The sequence below is a fragment of the Pristiophorus japonicus genome, chromosome 5, assembly GCF_044704955.1.
Source record: "Pristiophorus japonicus isolate sPriJap1 chromosome 5, sPriJap1.hap1, whole genome shotgun sequence".
Classification (NCBI taxonomy): Eukaryota; Metazoa; Chordata; class Chondrichthyes; family Pristiophoridae; genus Pristiophorus; species Pristiophorus japonicus.
This window is the reverse complement of record NC_091981.1, coordinates 96383953-96406301: the sequence shown is the minus strand read 5'-3', so window position 1 is coordinate 96406301 and position 22349 is coordinate 96383953. Positions and strand designations below refer to the sequence as shown.

General features: G+C 44.0%; 1 protein-coding gene across 1 annotated transcript in view; it reads right to left on the bottom strand.

Moving 5' to 3' along the window:
• Positions 1 to 5685: 5685 nt before the first annotated feature.
• The window catches only part of adcy2b (adenylate cyclase 2b (brain)), a 796633-nt gene continuing 779969 nt past the window's right edge, over positions 5686 to 22349 (bottom strand). The window contains exon 25 of the mRNA XM_070879907.1: positions 5686 to 5931. Within this exon, the coding sequence (XP_070736008.1) occupies positions 5779 to 5931 (153 nt within the window). The 3' untranslated portion in view covers positions 5686 to 5778. The remainder of the gene's footprint in view (positions 5932 to 22349) is intronic.

The window sequence follows — 22349 nt, the reverse complement described above, 5'->3', positions numbered from 1 at the left end:
GGCTGGAAATTATATTGATGAGTTCATCAAACTAATTGCTGATGAAAACCTTTCACCTGAGCAAATGTACAATACTGACAAGACAGCACTGTATTGGTGCTACGTACCGCGAAAGACATTAGCAGCAGCAGAAGAAACGCAGCTAGCAGGTGTAAAAGACACCAAAGATAGGTTGACTGTGCTTGCTACTTCAAATGCGGCTGGGACACATAAGTGTAAGCTTTTGATCATTGGGAGAAGCCAGCGTCCAAGATGTTTCAAGGGTTTGAGAGTATTGCCAGTGCATTATTATGCCAATAAGAAAGCATGGTAACCAGGGTAATTTTTCTGAACTGGTTTGAGAAGCATTTTGTCCCTCAGGCGCGTGCTCATTGCACGGAAGCTGGCTTTGAGGAAAACTGCAAAATATACTTGTTACTCGACAATTGCTCAGCACGTCCCGATGCTGAGCTTTTGTTAAAGGATAATGTCCATGGAATCTACTTACCTCCAAATGTTACATCACTGATATAGCCAATGGACCAAGGCATTTTGAGATTAATGAAGTGGCTCTACAAAAACAAGTTTATGAGGTGTTTGCTTAATGCTGTGAACATAGGCATGGGAATAAAAGCATTCTCAAAAGCTTTCTCTGTCAAGGACGCCATATGGGCAGCTGCGGATGCATGGAACTTGGTAACTGCAGACACCTTGGTCAATGCTTGGCATAACATCTGGCTGTGATATATTCACACAACTTTCTAACATGGCAGGCAGCTCTCTCGGAAGTCACCGGAACCTGCTGCTTCTGTTTAATTATTAACTCTGTAGTTGTAGTACACAATACGTCCACATCCACAGTGTGGAGCTACAAACATTACAAGCTTACAGACATTACACTGGCCATCAACTATGCTTGCTGAAGTTGATGCTGATGATGCTCCTCAGGATTTTCAAGGCTTTCGTGTGTCCAGCGAGAAAACAATGATTGTTCAACTTTTAGATTATGGAAGAGGGCTGACTTGCGAAGCTGTGCAGGAATTGAATGAGGATGATGTTGCAGGAGTCATGGACATAGACAACATAGAAAATAGGTGCAGGAGTAGGCCATTCGGCCCTTCTAGCCTGCACCGCCATTCAATGAGTTCATGGCTGAACATTCAACTTCAGTACCCCATTCCTGCTTTCTCGCCATACCCCTTGATCCCCCTAGTAGTAAGGACTTCATCTAACTCCTTTTTGAATATATTTAGTGAATTGGCCTCAACAACTTTCTGTGGTAGAGAATTCCACAGGTTCACCACTCTCTGGGTGAAGAAATTCCTCCGCATCTCGGTCCTAAATGGCTTACCCCTTATCCTTAGACTGTGACCTCTGATTCTGGACTTCCCCAACATTGGGAACATTCTTCCTGCATCTAACCTGTCTAACCCCGTCAGAATTTTAAATGTTTCTATGAGGTCCCCTCTCATTCTTCTGAACTCCAGTGAATACAAGCCCAGTTGATCCAGTCTTTCTTGATAGGTCAGTCCCGCCATCCCGGGAATCAGTCTGGTGAACCTTCGCTGCACTCCCTCAATAGCAAGAATGTCCTTCCTCAGGTTAGGAGACCAAAACTGTACACAATACTCCAGGTGTGGCCTCACCAATGCCCTGTACAACTGTAGCAACACCTCCCTGCCCCTGTACTCAAATCCCCTTGCTATGAAGGCCAACATGCCATTTGCTTTCTTAACCGCCTGCTGCACCTGCATGCCAACCTTCAATGACTGATGTACCATGACACCCAGGTCTCTTTGCACCTCCCCTTTTCCTAATCTGTCACCATTCAGATAATAGTCTGTCTCTCTGTTTTTACCACCAAAGTGGATAACCTCACATTTATCCACATTATACTTCATCTGCCATGCATTTGCCCACTCACCTAACCTATCCAAGTCGCTCTGCAGCCTCACAGCATCCTCCTCGCAGCTCACACTGCCACCCAACTTAGTGTCATCCGCAAATTTGGAGATACTACATTTAATCCCCTCATCTAAAACAACGATGCTCCCATTGTGCATGCAGTGACAGATGAAGAAATCATGTAGAGGGTTTTGCATCCAGAAGAAAAGGATGAAAGCAGTGAGGATGATGTTGATGCCTGTGATCAAGTCGAAAAAGTGCCCATTGACAAAGCAATCAATCTTTGTCAAGAATTAATTTATGCCTTAGAGCAACAAAGCTTCATAAGTGAAGAAGAAATACTGCAGGTCTACAGAATTCGTAAAAAGTTCGTGAAAAAAAAGCCCAAATTATTTAAACAAACAACAATATTAAATATCTTTCAAAAGATGTCACATCAGAAGGCCCAAGACCTACAATGTGCAAATACACCAGTAATTTCCACATTTGATAATCCTATTGCTGGCCCATCCATCATCAGCCCCAGCCATCATAGCTGAGCCCTCTACATCAAGCATAATCTTCAGCCAATTGTAACTGAACCTGTTTATTTTTACTCTGTTTACCAAATAAAAGCCTTCATTTACTGTTTTAGATTTCAGAACTTTACTGCTCTGCAAATAAAAACCTTTATATTTCATGCTTTGAGTACTTTTCAAATTTGAAGATGGTAGCAAAAGATACAGGCCAGGAAGCTCACATTAAGTACAGGTATTGCTTTGCAAAAGCAAGAGAGGGACACTTACCATGCATTGCGAAGAAGCGAGGACTACAAGACCTGCGAGGAGAACTACAAAATGACGTCCAAAAACCAGAAATATTGGAACCTGGGCCCAGGCATTTCCGGACTCGGGATGCTCCAAAGTCCAGAAAAACACGAAGTCCGGAATGGCCTCGGTTCCGATGGTTCCAGATTTTAGGCGCTGTACCTGTAATAAGCCTATTTGATCATCTGATGATTATGCCCTGCGGCAAACCAGTCCCACCCACCCCTTCCCTCAATGAATATCTGTCCCACCTGTGACAGAGTCTGTGGCTCTCGCATTGGACTGTTCAGCCACCAAAGAACTCACTTCAGGAGTGGAAGCAAGTCTTCCTCGATTCTGAGGGACTGCCTATGATGATGATGATTATGCCCTGCTGTCTAAGTACATACATAATTACAGGATTGTGGCTTTGATTAGCCTTTATTATGAAATTGTTTAAAGTAAACTTCAAATACTCAAAATTCTGAATTCATTTCAACCTGTCTATCAATCAATGGCAGCAATATCCATGATTACAATAAGTAGTTTCTGAAGTAGATTATTAAATACAATGCTCAGTTTGGCAATACTCTAATGAATTTTCATAGTGTTTTGTGATTCATCCACCACTGATGAAAAACTGCTTTGGTTTGTCCTTTCCATAAAGGAGCTTTGTTTGATATCTTTTGAACATGCATTAACAGTCCATTAGTGTTTCATAGAAAAAGTGGTGTCAATTTTCTTGACCTTTGTTCCATTTCTCAAGCACAAACATCAAGAAAAATAGGGTGGATGCATCAGGTCTTCTGTTGCTGTGGGATTATTGGTTCCTTCACAGGGAACAGAGTTGGGCCTGCAACTACTGTAGACTTCCGAAGACCAGAGGATGCTGGGCACTTTGAGGGGGGGGGGGTCAGAAAAATTAGTTCCGGCATTTTGCTGCAATACTGAAATACATCTCCTGGCAGATTGTTGAAGGAACAGCACTGATTACAATAGGATAGATTTTTTTCTGGGCCCATTTTCGGGATTGATCAGTGCATGTCTGAACTGAAAGGCCAGAGGATCAATGGAAATTGGTCCTCGGGCTTCGTCAACAGACTTGGCACAAGCTGCTGATGCTTGGCAGCTCGTCCGAGTGCAGAGATCAATGTTGGGCTGCTTGCCTTGCTGGAAGCGGCCCTCAGCTAAGTCCCAGGAGAGGGATTGGATTGGTTTGTGAATTTAGAAGTGGGGCTAGTGCCTGTGCAGATTTTGTGCAGGCAGTCCTATTTTACATCTGAAAAGGAGGCGTAAAAGATGCCAATCTAAACCCTATAAGTATACTGATTTCCCTTTATGAAGATACAACTTTGATTTGACTTGACATGAACTAACTACTCCATTCTCTGCGAGTAGAGTTTTACAAGTTGAAGAGAACAAGATACTGGCACCAAGGGTTAATTAAGATGCAGCATAAACAATTAATGCTATCTTATGTGAAGCTAGAGTAAAGAAAAGTGACCTAGATAACTGTGGCTGTGGGTTCCTAAAATGGTGCTTGCAAACATAAACCATATCTTTGTCGATTTTAACAAAATATACTTAAACATTTATTCCTGAAGCTGACTTAACCTTCTACATGCCTCCAATCAGAAAAGATCAAAATGAGTTCCAAAATATCTTAAAATATTAATATTTGGTCTAACCCTGTAGATTGATAAAAGATGTGCTTCATGGTGCACACATACTTGAATGGAAGCTTTTTTGACTGACTTATTTTTTTTGCAGTCATTTTCTATTTCATGAACTACATTGAACTTTTAATTTTCGAAAGAGTCTTACAGCTCCATAAATCCCACTTGCAGCTTTTACATACACAAAGAACTAAAAAAAAGTCAGAGTTGAAATTTATACTTGAGGCACTGTTGGCAGATTCACCGTCCCCGAAGAAAATATTTTATGCTAGTGAAGACAAGAATGTGAAAATATCCTTCGGATTTTAGATTGAGATCTACTTTATAAACTCGTCCAACAATGCCCTTGGCTCAACAGTATGCTTCTACATATAGTTTTACAAGCTGTGGGAACTGGGTGTTGCATATTCTTGACATATAGTGGATTAAAAATGTTATCTTACTACACCCGTTTTACAGGCATAATATGGGTGGCTAAGAATCCAATATGGTGGATGGCATGCGTCCACTTATTCTGCACTGGAAATACATCACCTGCCATATTGGATCGGGCTGCTCAGTAGGTGCCTAGGGCAGGTGCCTGAAATTGGAAGTGATGCTGTGGTTAGTTTTTCAGGCGCACAGCTGGAGGCTGCCACTTAAAAGGTAAGTTTCAAACTTTTCATTGACCTTATTGTAGAGCCGAGAGGGATGTTCCAGCCACAGCTTGTACCCCTCCCGATTGCCTCTTCCCGAACTCTCCTGAGGCCCTCTGAGCTGGCTGATCTTGCTGTCACCCCCTGTGACCGGTAACTTGTCTCTGGGGCTGCAACTGGTGCCTGCAGCTCACCAGTACTATCTGACTGAGGCTGCTGGATCAATTTGCCACGGCCCTGCCGCCAGCCTCATTAAGCCTGTGCAGTGTGCCCTGCACAGGGACGCAAAGACAATTTACAATCCGTTTCATGAGTAGAGAAGATGGAGGGAAGTTTAACCGGTAGTGGAAAGCTGACCCCTGGTGGTAGAAGCAGTAGTCTACATATCAAGGTAAATGAGGTCAACCTTAATGTGTAAAAGCATTACGTTTTATTTTTCCATGGAATAATAACAAATGACAGATTCTGTAAATAAAAGAACATACAAACGTTTAATGAATAAGTTATTATAAAACAATGTAACTTTAAATGCAAGACACATTTGTAAAAACTTGTCCTTGTAAGTGATTCTTTTAGTTTGCTCAATTGAAGCAAATAAGGTGTACACAGCACGTCTGAGTGTTTCTAAACCTGAAGAATTTAGATATAAGTAATTCTACATATCCAAAACATAAGCAATGCATGTGCAACTAAGGACAGAATCAAACCTATGTACACAGTTTTTATTCAGATCACTCCTTCAGAGGCTTCTCTGACTTTGCTGCTGAATATATGATATAAACGTTGAGCCTTCTGTTTTTAGGTCACCAGATTTCCTTGTGACAGCGATCGTGTCATTTCTGTATTTACAAAGTATGTTTTCAGCTCTCCTTTCCCTTTGACATTTATTATTCCCCTGCATGTGCAGTTGTAGCCGAGTGTTTGTAAAATGTTACTGGTTTCTTCTGTGATCTAGGAAAAGTTAAAAATGAACAAGAAAAAAAGACTTGTTACTACAGTAATTTATCCTGCACATGTGCCTATTGCTATGTTCTTATAGAAACATGGAAACATAGAAAATAGGTGCAGGAGTAGGCCATTCGGCCCTTCGAGCCTGCACCACCATTCAATAAGATCATGGCTGATCATTCACCTCAGTGCCCCTTTCTTGCTTTCTCTCCATACCCCTTCATCCCTTTAGCGTAAGGGCCACATCTACCTCCCTCTTTAATATATCCAATGAACTGCCATCAACAACTCTCTGCGGGAGGGAATTCCACAGGTAACAACTTTCTGAGTGAAGAAGTTTCTTCTCATCTCAGTCCTAAATGGCTTACCCCTTATCCTTAGACTGTGTCCCCTGGTTCTGGACTTCCCCAACATCAGGAACATTCTTCCTGCATCTAACCTGTCCAGTCCTGTCAGAATTTTTTATGTTTCTATGAGATCCCCTCTCATCCTTCTAAATTCCAGTGAATAAAGGCCCAGTCGATCCAGTCTCTCTTCATATGTCAGTCCAGCCATCCCGGGAATCAGTCTGGTGAACCTTCACTGCACTGCCTCAATAGCAAGAATGTCCTTCCTCAGATTAGGAGACCAAAACTGAACACAATATTCCAGGTGAGGCCTGTACAACTGCAGTAAAACCTCCCTGCGCCTATACTCAAAATCCCTAGCTATGAAGGCCAACATGCCATTTGCCTTCTTCACCGCCTGCTGTACCTGCATGCCAACTTTCAAAGACTGATGTACCATGACACCCAGGTCTCATTGCACCTCCATTTTTCCTAATCTGCCGCCATTCAGATAATATTCTGCCTTCGTGTTTTTGCCCCCAAATTGGATAACCTCACATTTATCCACATTATAATGCATCTGCCATGCATTCGCCCACTCACTTAACCTGTCCACATCACCCTGCAGCCTCTTAGCATCCTCCTCACAGCTCACACCCCACCCAGTTTAGTGTCATCTGCAAACTTGGAGATAGTACACTCAATTCCTTCATCTAAATCATTGATGTATATTGTAAATAGCTGGGGTCCCAGCACTGAGCCCTGCGGCACCCCACTAGTCACTGTCTGCCATTTTGAAAAGGACCCGTTTATCCCGACTCTCTGCTTCCTGTCTGCCAACCAGTTCTCTATCCACGTCAGTACATTACCCCCAATACCATGCGCTTTAATTTTGCACACCAATCTCTTGTGTGGGACCTTGTCAAAAGCCTTTTGAAAGTCCAAATACACCACATCTACTGGTTCTCCCTTGTCCACTTTACTAGTTACATCCTCAAAAAATTCCAGAAGATTTGTCAAGCATGATTTCCCTTTCATAAATCAATGTTGATTTGGACCGATCCTGTCATTGCTTTCGAAATGCGCTGTTATTTCATCTTTAGTAATTGATTCCAACATTTTCCCCACTACTGATGTCAGGCTAACCGGTCTATAAATACCCGCTTTCTCTCTCCCTCCCTTTTTAAAAAGTGGTGTTACATTAGCTACCCTCCAGTCCATAGGAACTGATCCAGAGTTGATTGACCGTTGGAAAATGATCACCAATGCATCCACTATTTCTAGGGCCACTTCCTTAAGTACTCTGGGATGCAGACTATCAAGCCCCAGAGATTTATCGGCCTTCAATCCCATCAATTTCCCAAACACAATTTCCTGCCTAATAAGGATATCCTTCAGTTCCTCATTCTCACTAGACCCGAGGTCTGCTAGTACTTCCAGAAGATTATTTGTGTCTTCCTTCGTGAAGACAGAACCAAAGTATTTGTTCAACTGGTCTGCCATTTCTTTGTTCCCCATTATAAATTCACCTGAATCTGACTGCAAGGGACCTACGTTTGTCTTCACTAATCTTTTTCTCTTCACATATCTAAGATTTTGCAGTCAGTTTTTATGTTCCCAGCAAGCTTTCTCTCATACTCTATTTTCCCCCTCCTAATTAAACCCTTTGTCCTCCTCTGCTGAATTCTAAATTTCTCCCAGTCCTCCGGTTTGCTGCTTTTTCTGGCCAATTTATATGCCTCTTCCTTGGATTTAACACTGTCCTTAATTTCCCTTGTTAGCCACGGTTGAGCCGCCTTCCCGACTTTATTTTTATTCCAGATAGGGATGTTGAAGTTCATCCATGTGATCTTTAAATGTTTGCCATTGCCTATCCACCATCAACCTTCTAAGTATCATTTGCCAGTCTATTCTAGCCAATTCACGTCTCATACCATCGAAGTTACCTTTCCTTAAGTTCAGGATCCTAGTCTCTGAATTAACTGTGTCACTCTCCATCTTAATAATGAATTCCACCATATTATGGTCACTCTTCCCCAAGAGGCCTCGCACAACAAGATTGCTAATTAGTCCTTTCTCATTACACATCACCCAGTCTAGGATGGCCAGCCCTCTAGTTGGTTCCTTGACATATTGGTCCAGAAAACCATCCCTAATACACTCCAGGAAATCCTCCTCCATCATATTGCTACCAGTTTGGTTAGCCCAATCTATATGTAGATTAAAGTTGCCCATGATAACTGCTGAACCTTTATTGCACTCGTCCCTAATTTCTTGTTTGATGCTTGAATCTCTAAACTAATGTTGTAAAATATTACAACAAAATACCATTTTGATATTTGATTCTGGGCTTTCCTTCTAATTACAGTCAATTTTCAGGCAGTTTGGGTTCGCTGAAAAGAGTAAAATGGGATGGTAAGTTCAACCAGAAAAGAATTGCATTCATCTTTAACGCCTGCCTGGAGCCAACTCACCACAATTAAATGGTGATGGGCAGGTGCGACTAACATACCTGCTCCATTTCCTTCAACTACTGCAACAAATCTGACCCAAATAAAAGCATATGAGCAATTTACAGCTGTATCCTTGAGGCTGATACTGTTTGATACTCTGGAGGTTCTGCAACACTCTTCCAGTCACACTGAGGATATGGATTTCCCCAATGGGAATCCCTTTATTCTTAGGTTTTGAAGAAGAGGATGAGGCGATTAGAGAAACATAGACATAGAAACATAGAAAATAGGTGCAGGAGTAGGCCATTCAGCCCTTCTAGCCTGCACCGCCATTCAATGAGTTCATGGCTGAACATGCAACTTCAGTACCCCATTCCTGCTTTCTCACCATACCCCTTGATTCCCCTAGTAGTAAGGACTTCATCTAACTCCTTTTTGAATATATTTAGTGAATTGGCCTCAACAACTTTCTGTGGTAGAGAATTCCACAGGTTCACCACTCTCTGGGTGAAGAAATTCCTCCTCATCTCGGTCCTAAATGGCTTCCCCCTTATCCTTAGACTGTGTCCCCTGGTTCTGGACTTCCCCAACATTGGGAACATTCTTCCTGCATCTAACCTGTCTAACCCCGTCAGAATTTTAAACGTTTCTATGAGGTCCCCTCTCATTCTTCTGAACTCCAGTGAATACAAGCCCAGTTGATCCAGTCTTTCTTGATAGGTCAGTCCCGCCATCCCGGGAATCAGTCTGGTGAACCTTCGCTGCACTCCCTCAATAGCAAGAATGTCCTTCCTCAGGTTAGGAGACCAAAACTGCACACAATACTCCAGGTGTGGCCTCACCAAGGCCCTGTACAATTGTAGCAACACCTCCCTGCCCCTGTACTCAAATCCCCTCGCTATGAAGGCCAACATGCCATTTGCTTTCTTAACCGCCTGCTGTACCTGCATGCCAACCTTCAATGACTGATGTACCATGACACCCAGGTCTCTTTGCACCTCCCCTTTTCCTAATCTGTCACCATTCAGATAATAGTCTGTCTCTCTGTTTTACCACCAAAGTGGATAACCTCACATTTATCCACATTATACTTCATCTGCCATGCATTTGCCCACTCACCTAACCTATCCAAGTCGCTCTGCAGCCTCATAGCATCCTCCTTGCAGCTCACACTGCCACCCAACTTAGTGTCATCCGCAAATTTGGAGATACTACATTTAATCCCCTCGTCTAAATCATTAATGTAAAGTGTAAACAGCTGGGGCCCCAGCACAGAACCTTGCGGTACCCCACTAGTCACTGCCTGCCATTCTGAAAAGTCCCCATTTACTCCTACTCTTTGCTTCCTGTCTGACAACCAGTTCTCAATCCATGTCAGCACACTACCCCCAATCCCATGTGCTTTAACTTTTCTCTTGTGAAGGACCTTGTCGAAAGCCTTCTGAAAGTCCAAATATACCACATCAACTGGTTCTCCCTTGTCCACTCTACTGGAAACATCCTCAAAAAATTCCAGAAGATTTGTCAAGCATGATTTCCCTTTCACAAATCCATGCTGACTTGGACCTATCATATTACCTCTTTCCAAATGCACTGCTATGACATCCTTAATAATTGATTCCATCATTTTACCCACTACCGATGTCAGGCTGACCGGTCTATAATTCCCTGTTTTCTCTCTCCCTCCTTTTTTTAAAAAGTGGGGTTACATTGGCTACCCTCCACTCCATAGGAACTGATCCAGAGTCAATGGAATGTTGGAAAATGACTGTCAATGCATCCACTATTTCCAAGGCCACCTCCTTAAGTACTCTGGGATGCAGTCCTTCAGGCCCTGGGGATTTATCGGCCTTCAATCCCATCAATTTCCCCAACACAATTTCCCGACTAATAAGGATTTCCCTCAGTTCCTCCTCCTTACTAGACCCTCCGACCCCTTTAATATCCCCTGATTCTGACTGCAGGGGACCTACGTTTGTCTTTACTAACCTTTTTCTCTTTACATATCTATAGAAACTTTTGCAATCCGTCTTAATGTTCCCTGCAAGCTTCTTCTCGTACTCCATTTTCCCTGCCCTAATCAAACCCCTTGTCCTCCTCTGCTGAGTTCTAAATTTCTCCCAGTCCCCTGGTTCTCTGCTATTTCTGGCCAATTTGTATGCCACTTCCTTGGCTTTAATGCTATCCCTGATTTCCCTTGATAGCCACGGTTGAGCCACCTTCCCTTTTTTATTTTTACGACAGACAGGAATGTACAATTGTTGTAGTTCATCCATGCGGTCTCTAAATGTCTGCCATTGCCCATCCACAGTCAACCCCTTCAGTATCATTCGCCAATCTATCCTAGCCAATTCACGCCTCATACCTTCAAAGTTACCCTTCTTTAAGTTCTGGACCATGGTCTCTGAATTAACTGTTTCATTCTCCATCCTAATGCAGAATTCCACCATATTATGGTCACTCTTCCCCAAGGGGCCTCGCACAACGAGATTGCTAATTAATCCTCTCTCATTACACAACACCCAGTCTAAGATGACCTCCCCGCTAGTTGGTTCCTCGACATATTGGTCTAAAAAACCATCCCTTAAGCACTCCAGGAAATCCTCCTCTACCGTATTGCTTCCAGTTTGGTTAACCCAATCTATGTGCATATTAAAGTCACCCATTATAACTGCTGCACCTTTATTGCATGCACCCCTAATTTCCTGTTTGATGCCCTCCCCAACATCACTACTACTGTTTGGAGGTCTGTACACAACTCCCACTAACGTTTTTTGCCCTTTGGTATTCTGCAGCTCTACCCATATAGATTCCACATCATCCAAGCTAATGTCCTTCCGAACTATTGCCTTAATTTGCTCCTTAATCAGCAATGCTACCCCACCTCCTTTTCCTTTTATTCTATCTTTCCTGAATGTTGAATACCCCTGGATGTTGAGTTCCCAGCCCTGATCATCCTGGAGCCATGTCTCCGTAATCCCAATCACATCATATTTGTTAACATCTATTTGCACAGTTAATTCATCCACTTTATTGCGGATACTCCTTGCATTAAGACACAAAGCCTTCAGGCTTGTTTTTTTAACACCCTTTGTCCTTTTAGAATTTTGCTGTACAGTGGCCCTTTTTGTTCTTTGCCTTGGGTTTCTCTGCCCTCCACTTTTCCTCATCTCCTTTCTGTCTTTTGCTTTTGCCTCCTTTTTGTTTCCCTCTGTCTCCCTGCATTGGTTCCCATCCCCCTACCATATTAGTTTAAATCCTCCCCAACAGCACTAGCAAACACTCCCCCTAGGACATTGGTTCCAGTCCTGCCCAGGTGCAGACCGTCCGGTTTGTACTGGTCCCACCTCCCCCAGAACCGGTTCCAATGCCCCAGGAATTTGAATCCCTCCCTGCTGCACCACTGCTCAAGCCACGTATTCATCTGTGCTATCCTGCGATTCCTACTCTGACTATCACGTGGCACTGGTAGCAATCCCGAGATTACTACTTTTGAGGTACTAATTTTTTAATTTAGCTCCTAGCTCCTTAAATTCGTTTCGTAGGACCTCATCCCTTTTTTTTACCTATGTCGTGGCTGTTCTCCCTCCCTTTTTAGAATGTCCTGCACCCGCTCCGAGACATCCTTGACCCTTGCACCAGGGAGGCAACATACCATCCTGGAGTCTCGGTTGCGGCCGCAGAAACGCCTATCTATTCCCCTCACCATTGAATCCCCAATCACTATTGCTCTCCCACTCTTTTTCCTGCCCTCCTGTGCAGCAGAGCCAGCCATGGTGCCATGAACTTGGCTGCTGCTGCCCTCCCCTGATGAGTCATCCCCCTCAACAGTACCCAAAGCAGTGTATCTGTTTTGCACCGGGATGACCACATGGGACTCCTGCACTACCTTCCTTGCAGTGCTCTTCCTGTTGGTCTTCCATTCTCTATCTGGCTGTGGACCTTTTCCCTGCGGTACGACCAACTCGCTACACGTGATACTCACGTCATTCTCAGCATCGTGGATGCTCCAGAGTGAATCCACTCTCAGCTCCAACTCCGCAACGCAGACCGTCAGGAGCTTGAGGTGGATACACTTCCTGCAGATATAGTCGTCAGGGACACTGGTGTCATCCCTGAGTTCCCACATGGTACAGGAGGAGCATAACACCCGACCGAGCTCTCCTGCCATGACTTAACCCTTAGATACACTTAAATTGGCAACAACAATGTTAAAAGTTACTCACTGATATAGAAGAGAAAAAAGAAAAACTACTCACCAATCACCAGCCAATCACTTACCCTCTTGGCTGTGACGTCACCTTTTGATTTCTTTCTACTTCTTTTTTGCCTTCTCCCTGTAGCTGCACAAGTCACGCCTTTTATAGGCCTCTCCAACGCACCTCCTCAACGCTGCTCCCGACTGCCGCCCACGCTGGGCCCCGGACTCCCTGCTGTGCCTTTTATGGGCCTCTCCACGCACCTCCTCGACGCTGGGCCCCGGACTCCCTGCTGTGCCTTTTATAGACCTCACCACGCACCTTCAACGCTGCTCCCGACTGCCGCCGACATTGTGAAACATTGCAGAAGACATTTGTTTCCTACATGTAGCTACCCACTCATCAGGGTTTACAGACTTAGTTTTCTCAACATGTCACTTCCTCAGAAGGTTGTGCTTTCTCTCAGAGGTAACTGAAGACCTGCCACCCACTTCCACCAGAGGAACTGCATTGTTTGTAGCAGTGAAAAATCAGTACTGCCTTGAATTTCTTTGCTACTGGATTCTTCCAGGCAGCATTTTAGTGACCTTTGTCACATTGGCCATGTAGCATCTCACCTCTCATACTATTTTCAGCGGCCACCCAGTTTATTTCCTTGTCAATGACACCAATCACACAGAGCTATTCAATTCTACAGGTGTAAGGAGCACTTTCTGAATGCATGTGGTACTCAAAGCCCAATATGTGAACCATCCTCAATTTCAAAAACATGAAGGTCTTTCATTTGATTATTACACAGCTAGAGTGTGCTGGCAATGACCTTATCCTAAATTTATTTGCTCACATGGAGGGAGATATTGAGGCCCTAAAGTAAGTTCAGAGGAGCGTCATTAGATTAATACCTAGTTTAAAAATCCTTACCTATTAAAATTAGCTTAGAGAGGTGGGTCTTTTTACTCAAGAAAAGCACAGGCTTCAGATAGACTTGATTGAAGTATTTAAAATGATGAAGGAACTAGACTGAGTACACATGGACAGATTATTTGAATTGAGTAAATTAGAGAGAATGAGGGGACATGCGTACCAGGTGCTTAAGCATAAGATTAGACGTCAGGAATTTTTTTTTGCCAGGAGATCACTGACCTTCAGTTCGTACAGTGGGTGCAGATTTGCTGCTAATGTTCAAAAGGTAGGGTTCCCGGAGAAGGCTGATGGTGCTGCATACAAAAGGTAGGTGCAATGTTGTGTGATGTACCTTATGGTCACTGTTTTCTCCTGGAACTTGTTTTTGATCACCTTTGGGGGTCAGAGAAATCTTTATTCCTTGAATTGGCACAGGGTTTAAAAAAAATCTTAATTTTACTCTCCCAGGAGATTACATGTCTGCTGGGAGTATTGAAGCTTGTGTTGCTTAGTTGCAATATAACTGAATGAGACAGACTCGATGGACCAGCTAGTCTTTTTCTGTTCATCTTTTTCATTTGTTCATATGTCAGTATCCACTATCTGGCAGCTGTCAGGACAGTTTCATCTTGGGTCAATCCACTAAACCAGATAACTCAAAGCCATGTAGCAGATGGTTGATTGGTGATCAGGGCTTTTCTCTGCAGGTATGACTTATGACTCCAGTAAAACTTCTGCAATTGGGCAAATTTTGCTGTCAAAATAACAGCAAGACTAATGGCACACACCATTATTTTGTGGGTAAATGGTACAGTAACTTCAGGCAGCAGATGCGAATATCCATAAATTGTTGTCCGCGTTGCACCGCTCTGCCATTAGTTTTTCGAAAATGACATCTTGCCCTTAGCCTCCCTGTTTTTTTTTTAGGAACTTGCTTTATTTGTCCATTACTTGCCCATTAAACTCGCCACAAAAAGCTAAGCCTAGTCATTACAAGTACACTTTTAACAACGTGATAAGTGTTAGTGACTGCCAATTAACTTCTCTCGCACCAAAAATTAACTATCACAAGTGTGGCATCTCATTCCTTCAGATTTTGAATTTTTTGAGATCTTAAAAATGTAAAATTTTAAATGTTAAATGTTTTTTTCTTACTTTTCCTTTGTGTCCCTTTCTATCTCTTTTATCTCTCTCTCTTAATCCAATCGTTCTTTCCCTCTCTTTATTTCTTTCTGAACTTGCCCCCTTGAATTTGCCCCCTTTAATTCACCCTCCTTCTCAGTCCTTCCTGTATTTATTTCCCAATAGTTAAAACTTATTGGTTAAGAAGATACCCTGTTGGTTGCCCTGTTTACTCAGTGACCAGGTGCCATGTTTTCCTCGCTGCGCCATCATCAGCTTGCACTTTCAGGAACTTTGTGGGGAAAAATGTTTTGAGCTGAAGGGTGCAGAGGTAAGTCCAACTAATGGAAGATGCCATTAGATGCACGGTTACAGCAAATTCTAGCTCAATTAGTCTTGTGGGATTATGAGAAGTGTGGTAGTGCAGACTATAGCCATTCTGAAGTCTCATTTTAGGTGCTTGGATAACTCTGGTGGAGCCCTGCAAGACAGTCTAGCAAGAATATCGAACATTATTGTAGCATGCTCCATATTACATAATATTGCTATGAAAAAGGCTTGTTGCTTCTGGAAGCTGAAGAGGATTATGATAACGATGGAAGGGAAGGACCTCCAACCCACATCAGGAGGAGGGTACACAGGCAAGAAAGGATATAGAACAGGACAGTAAACAGCTAGAGAAAGGAGACAACTTATAAGGCTCAATTTTCCCCAAGTCCATTTTCTGCCATATTGCCAGAGTTACGCCTGTTCTTCTAGGCCAGAAATGCACCAGAAATATTTTGCCAAAGTTTCCCCAATGTATCATTCAAATTTGGCGCCGCGCAGCTTGTCCAGTCGCCTCGGGGGGCGGAGCCTGCTGTCTGCGCCAAAAAATGAAGCCGCACCTTCTGAACATGCACGGGAAAAAAATTACGTTTCTGGCATGCTCAGTACAGCTCGGATTTGGCAATCGGCCATTTTTAAAGAGCCAGTTGTGTGTGTGAGAAGGAATGCTGTGTGAGAGCATTGGAAAAATCGCAGCTGGAGCAATACAAGATGCAACATGGTGCATGGACCAAGAATGTCTTACAGGAAGAAGTGGAGGCACTAGTTACTGTGATTGAGGCCAGATGGCAGGAGCTGGACACCAGCAGAGATCACAAATAAGTTCCACCCAATGAAATGAAGAAACGCTGGAACTAAGTTGCAGAAGATTACTGCGCAATGGTGACCACCACGAGATCTGGAGGCCAGTGTAAAAAGAAGTGTCAGGACCTTGGTCAAGTAGTTAGTGTAAGTAATATTTTCATTTATTCAATGGAATTGCAATTGAAAAGTGACCATCTGTATCTCCCAGCCAGCAGAAAGGCACCCTCTTTAAAAAGTTGCATTTTCATCTTTGCAGAGGAAGGTGGCACATACTACAAGGGAAAGAACTCGAACAGGAGGAGACCCGGCAAATCTGCACCCACTGACACACTTGGAAGAGAGAGTCACTGCTTTGATGGGTCCTGCCTGGAGAAAAGCAATCAGTACTGCACAAGCTGGGCCCACACTCGAGGGAGAGGATAAGTCCTGCAAATTCATCATGGTCCTTCAAATCAGCCTGCTGCCTGGCCTGCTATATGGGAGCCTACTCATATCACCCACCCTGGCCCCTCCACTGCTGCTAACCATTTGACTGTTCTGTTATCTTTTGCAGAATTTGAGACCATCCCTGACGATGCAGAAGAAGATTCAGACGCGGCCGAGCCTAAAAAGGAGAACATCTTCCAATCCAACCCTCCAGACCAAGAACATGGGGGTGAGGGGGAGGGGATGGAGCTGGATAAAGCTCTTACTGTTGTACTGACTTTGGAGGAGCTGCTGCTCATGGAGGTGACGGCCCCTTCCATGACTAGTGGCACCAAAGATAGAATTCCTGGGGTGGAAAATTGCTGCTGACGGCATCAGGCCCACGGACGCGAAAACCAAGGCCATCAAGAATGCATCCAAGCCACAGAATGTGATGGAGCTGTGTTCATTCCTGGGTCTACTCAACTACTTCCTACCTAAATTGAGCACCTTATTAGAACCATTGCACGTGCTGCTAAGAAAAGGCGACAACTGGGTGTGGGGTGCGTCTCAAGATAGAGCTTTTGAGAAAGCCACCAGTCTGCTTTGCTCTAACAAGCTGTTGGTACATTATGACCCATGTAAACATTTAGTATTGGCCTGTGATGCTTCGTCATATGGAATTGGTTGCGTACTCCAACAAGCTAATGAGTCGGGTAAACTTCAACCAGTCGCATATGCTTCAAAAGGTTTGTCTAAAGCGAAACAGCCTACAGCATGGGAGAAAAAGAAGCACTAGCCTGTGTGTATGGGGTTAAAAAGATGCATCAGTACCTGTTTGATCTTCGGTTTGAACTGGAGACAGATCACAAGCCGTTCATTTCACTATTCTCTGAAATCAAAGGTATCAATACCAATACTTCATCCTGCATCCAGAGGTGGGCGCTGACATTATCCGCCTATGATTATGTCATTCGCCAGAGACCTGGCACCGAGGATTGTGCCGATGCTTTGAGCCATCTGCCGTTGCCTGCACCGGAGGTGGAAACGCCACAACCGGTGGACCTATTGTTAGTTATGGATGCTTTTGAGAGTGAAGGAACCCCTGTCACGGCTCAACAAGTTATGACCTGGCCCAGCCGGGACCCGATTTTATCAGTGGTGAAGAGTTGTATCCTCAAAGGTGATTGATCTGCCATACCCAAGCAAATGTGCGAGGAGACCAAACCTTACATTCATCACAAAGACAAACTGTCTATTCAGTTGGATTGTATACTGTAGGGCAATCATGTTATGCCCAAGAAAGGGAGAGAGAAATTTGTATGTGAGCTACATAACACTTACCCCATTGTAATGATGAAAGCCATTGCCAGGTCTCATGTATGGTGGCCGGGAATTGACTCTGAGCAAAGCACCAGCGGAATCGCTGCTGACTCTAGTCGTGGCCGTCCAAGGATCCAGGATCCACATAGACTTTGCAGGTCCCTTCCTGGGGAAGATGTTTTTAGTTGTAGTGGATGCATATTTGAAGTAGATAGAGTGTATAATCATGTCATCCAGTACATCCACAGCTACCATTGAGAATCTCAGTGTTATGTTCGTGACAGATGGTCTGCCTGACATCGTTGTTAGTGACAACAGATCATGCTTCACCAGTCAGGAGTTTCAAGAGTTCATGAAATTCAATGGTATCAAACATGTAAGGTCAGCACCGTTCAAACCTGCATCCAATGGGCAAGCAGAACGTGCTGTCCAAATCATAAAACAGAGTTTGAAGTGAGTAACCCAAGGGTCACTGCAGACCCGCCTGTCATGCATACTGCTGAGTTACAGGACAAGACCACACACGCTTACTGGGGTCTCGCCTGCTGAACTAATGATGAAGAGAGGTCTTAAGATCAAGCTATCTCTTGTACACCCTGACTTGAATAATCATGTTGAATATAGATGACAAAGTCAGCAAGGGTATCACGATCGTGCAGCTGTGTCACGCGATATTTCTGTAAATGATCCTGTATATGTTCTCAATTATAGTCAGGGTCCCAAGTGGATCACTGGTACTGTCATGGCCAAGGAGGGCAACAGAGTATTTGTTGTGAAGCTCAAAAATGGGCAAACATGCAGGAAACATATGGATCAGACAAAGCTGTGGCACACAGATGAACTGGAACAGTTGGAGGAAGAGACAATCGACGACCAACCAACCTATCCCCAGTCATCAGAGGACTCGGTCGTCATCAGTGAATCGGGACTTTCAATCATTGACATGTTCAATGAAAATGGACTTTCAATCCTTGACATGTTCAATGAAAATGGACTTTCAATCCCTGACATGGCCACAGCCACTCCCACCAGGTCAGCCACCCAGCCACCAGTCACAACAGACTCTGAACACTCACCCAAGGCTGGAGTTGAACTGAAACGGTCAACCCGGGAGCGTAAAACACCGGACCGCCTCAATTTGTAAAAGACTGTGTTAATATCTCAGAGGGGGGTATTGTCATGTATTTACTTTTGGGATCACTAGCCACTAGATGGCGTCACTGTTGGAGGCCATTGGGCTGCACGCACGTGTGTGCAGCCCAAGTATAAAAGGCCAGCCATTTTGTATATTAGGCACTTTGGGCATTTATAAAGCAGAGCCAAGGTCGTACCTCTTGGAGTTAAACAGTACTCAGTCTAACAGTTATTTTTGCATACACAACACTCGCAAGGCGATGTGGGTATAATCAATGCAGCCCTGCACCTTTGGGAAACCAGCAATCCTGGAAAAGCCCACAGCCCTGTTATGGATTGCTTGGGCGGTCATGAGGAACTTCATGAAGTCATTCCTATGTGCATACAGTGCAGCCATGACCTAGCGAATGGAGACATGTGTTTCACGTTGAGAGATGGCGCACACATCTCCAGTTGTAGCTTGAAACAATCCGGAGGCATAGAATGAAAGTGCAGCTGTAACCTTCACTTCAACTGACAAAGCTGTCCTCCTGATGCTTCCAAGTTGCAGGTCTGCTTTGACCAACTCACAGATCTCAGTTATAACTTATTTGTGGAAACATAGCCTTCTGACACAGTCTGCATCACTCAGGTGGAGGTACAAACGCCTGTCTCGATATAGCCGAGGTGGGTAAGGCCTCCTGCCCAGCACCCTATGGGCTCTGATATTCCTGATGCGATGAAGTCGAATGAATTGTCTCCTATGTAGCACCATGATGCAGAAGGCTTGGACAAGGTATGGCATTGTCAGTATTTCCCCCATACTTAAATTTACCTTTGAAATAAGCTCAAAATGGCAGGAAAGCAGGCAGCACAGGTTCGCAGTTCTCTTTCTCCAGGTCTGTATGGATGGACCACACCCAAAGGTCCTGTGATTTATCCTCTCTCCACCCCCCTTTTACTAATTGGAGTCTTGTGACTTCTCTCCCTCCCCCCGCCCCCCCACACACTCATTGCAGTCTTCAGTGCAGAAACACCTCGCTCCCCGGGCTCTAAGCCTTCTGATCGGTATCTCGCTGTCTCTCTCTCCTCTACCACCTCCGCCACCCCCCCCACCCCCCATGGCTTGTTTTGCAGCCAAGCCCTGAGCCGCTGTGTCCAGGCATGAGGCCGATTCTGCCAACCAAAGCTACGCCCCTCCAGCTCTGCTTCAAGACATTCGGTGGTGGCGTGTGAGTGAGTAAAACAATGAGAGAATTTCTGAAATCCAACAAATTTACACTTCTACGTTGACAGGTAAAAAAAAATTAACTTTATTATTGATTTTGACAGTTTTCTTGACTCCCTCCAAAATCTTTGATTTAAAAACAATGGCATCTTTCAGCACAGGTTTGTGAATGTGCACTGGTTTTCTTAACTCACCAGAAGGTTTTTTGGCACTGGCCAGATATGGCGACCTAGGAGAAAAAAATGTTGCCAAACTGCGAATAATTGAAAAAAACGGCGCAGACATGAGGGAACTATGACGTAAAAACAAAAACGGGCCTAGAAAAATCGTAACTAAATCAGTTATGCCGGCGCAGATCGCAGGGGGAAACTTTGAAAAAAATAAATACGCCAAAAAAACGGTGTGTGCCAAAAAAACAGCGCAAATGAATGGGGAAAATTGAGCCCATAGTCTGGAGATCTCAATGAATGTAAGTTGACACACCAAATAAAATCACTTCACATCTGCCTTTTAACCCACCAGCCTCACAAAGTCCTTCACTTATCCTTCCAAAGACAGCAATCTACATTTTTTGAGCCATCATTCAACTGCAACTATACACAGAAATGAACTCAGAACTATGGTCACGCCATGTTTACTTTCCAGAATAATTTTAACAAAAAGTGCCAAGAAAACCTGTACATCCCATTTATAACTACTTCTTACCACTGTGTCAACCCTTTGTGCCAGTTACTTCAATTCCTCCAGCTCTTAATCTACTAAATTCCCTGAATGAGATGAAGTTAAAAGGTAGATAGCTGGGAAGGTTCCCTATGAACCTTAGAGGCCTGAGGGAATGCTCATCTCAGTGAAATAACTGTACCAGAGGGGCAAGCTATTCGCAGCTTTTCTCTAACAGAATCAAGCAGTGCAATGTCTGAAGCTCCCTCGTGTGCAGGCATTTAAGGGGCCTGAAGGAAGCAGGCTCATTGCCACTCTCTGGAGAGAAAGTGACATCTATAACAACTCCTTACAACCCACTTGTGCAGGGCACAGACTCGGAGGTGCTACTGGTTGATGGCATTATAGGCAGAACAGTACCAATTAAGTCAAGGAAGCCCTGTGAAAGTGTTGTTTTAGGCTGACACTCAAAGCATCTATTGGAACTGTGGTAGCTATCATTCCTGTAGCCACCACAGTTCTTATAACCTCCTCCTGCTGCCTTGTTGCTGTAGAAACTGCTTGAACTGTCATTCTCTCCAGAATTGTTTTCATTTCATGAGAAACTTCTTGAAATATGTTACAGATAGATGTAGTGGACTCCACCTAAATATCTATCATCTCAACCACATGCATGGAAACCTTTTCCACTGCCTACACAAAATCATAATATCATTGGCAGAGTCAACTTGCTTTTATGAAAGGGAAATCATGTTTAACAAATTTATTAGAGTTTTTTGAGGATGTAACAAGCAGGATAAAGGGTAGTATATTTGGATTTTCAAAAGGCATTCAATAAGGTGCCATGTAAAAGGTTGCTATGCAAGATAAGGGCTCATGGGGTTGGCGGTAATGTGGATAGAGGATTGATTAATGGACAGAAAAAAGAGAGTAGGGATAAATGGGTCATTTTCATGGTGGCAGGTTGTAACTAGTGGGGTGCTGCAAGGATCAGTGCTTGGGACTCAGCTATTTACAATCTATATTAATGACTTAGATGAAGGGACCGAGTGCAATGTATCCTAGTTTGCTGCCAATACAAAGCTAGATGGGAAAATAAGTTGTGAGGAGGATACAAAAAGCCGGCAAAGATATATAGACAGGTTAAGTGAGTGGGCAATAAGGTGGCAGATGGAGTATGATGTGGGGAAATGTGAGGTTATTCACTTTGGTAGGATTAATAGAAAAACAGAATATTTTTTAAATGGTGAGAAACTATTAAATGTTGGTGTTCAGAGAGATTTAGGTGTCTCCTCGTATAGGAAACACAGACGATAACGGGGCGCCAACTGGGTTGCGACTGGGCACGGCGACAACATTGAATCCGGCCATATTTGGCGGGAGTTTTGCGGTGGCGGTACGGCAATGCACCCCAATCACCTTCACCTGGAAATCGTGACGTCAGCACCGTGCGCATCGCCCCAGATTCGAGCTTATGTTCCGAGCCCTGCAGCATCGTCGGGCGAAAACACCAGCAGCTGCAGGAGGCGTCCATCAGGAGGCCGGTTGCTTCACGGGT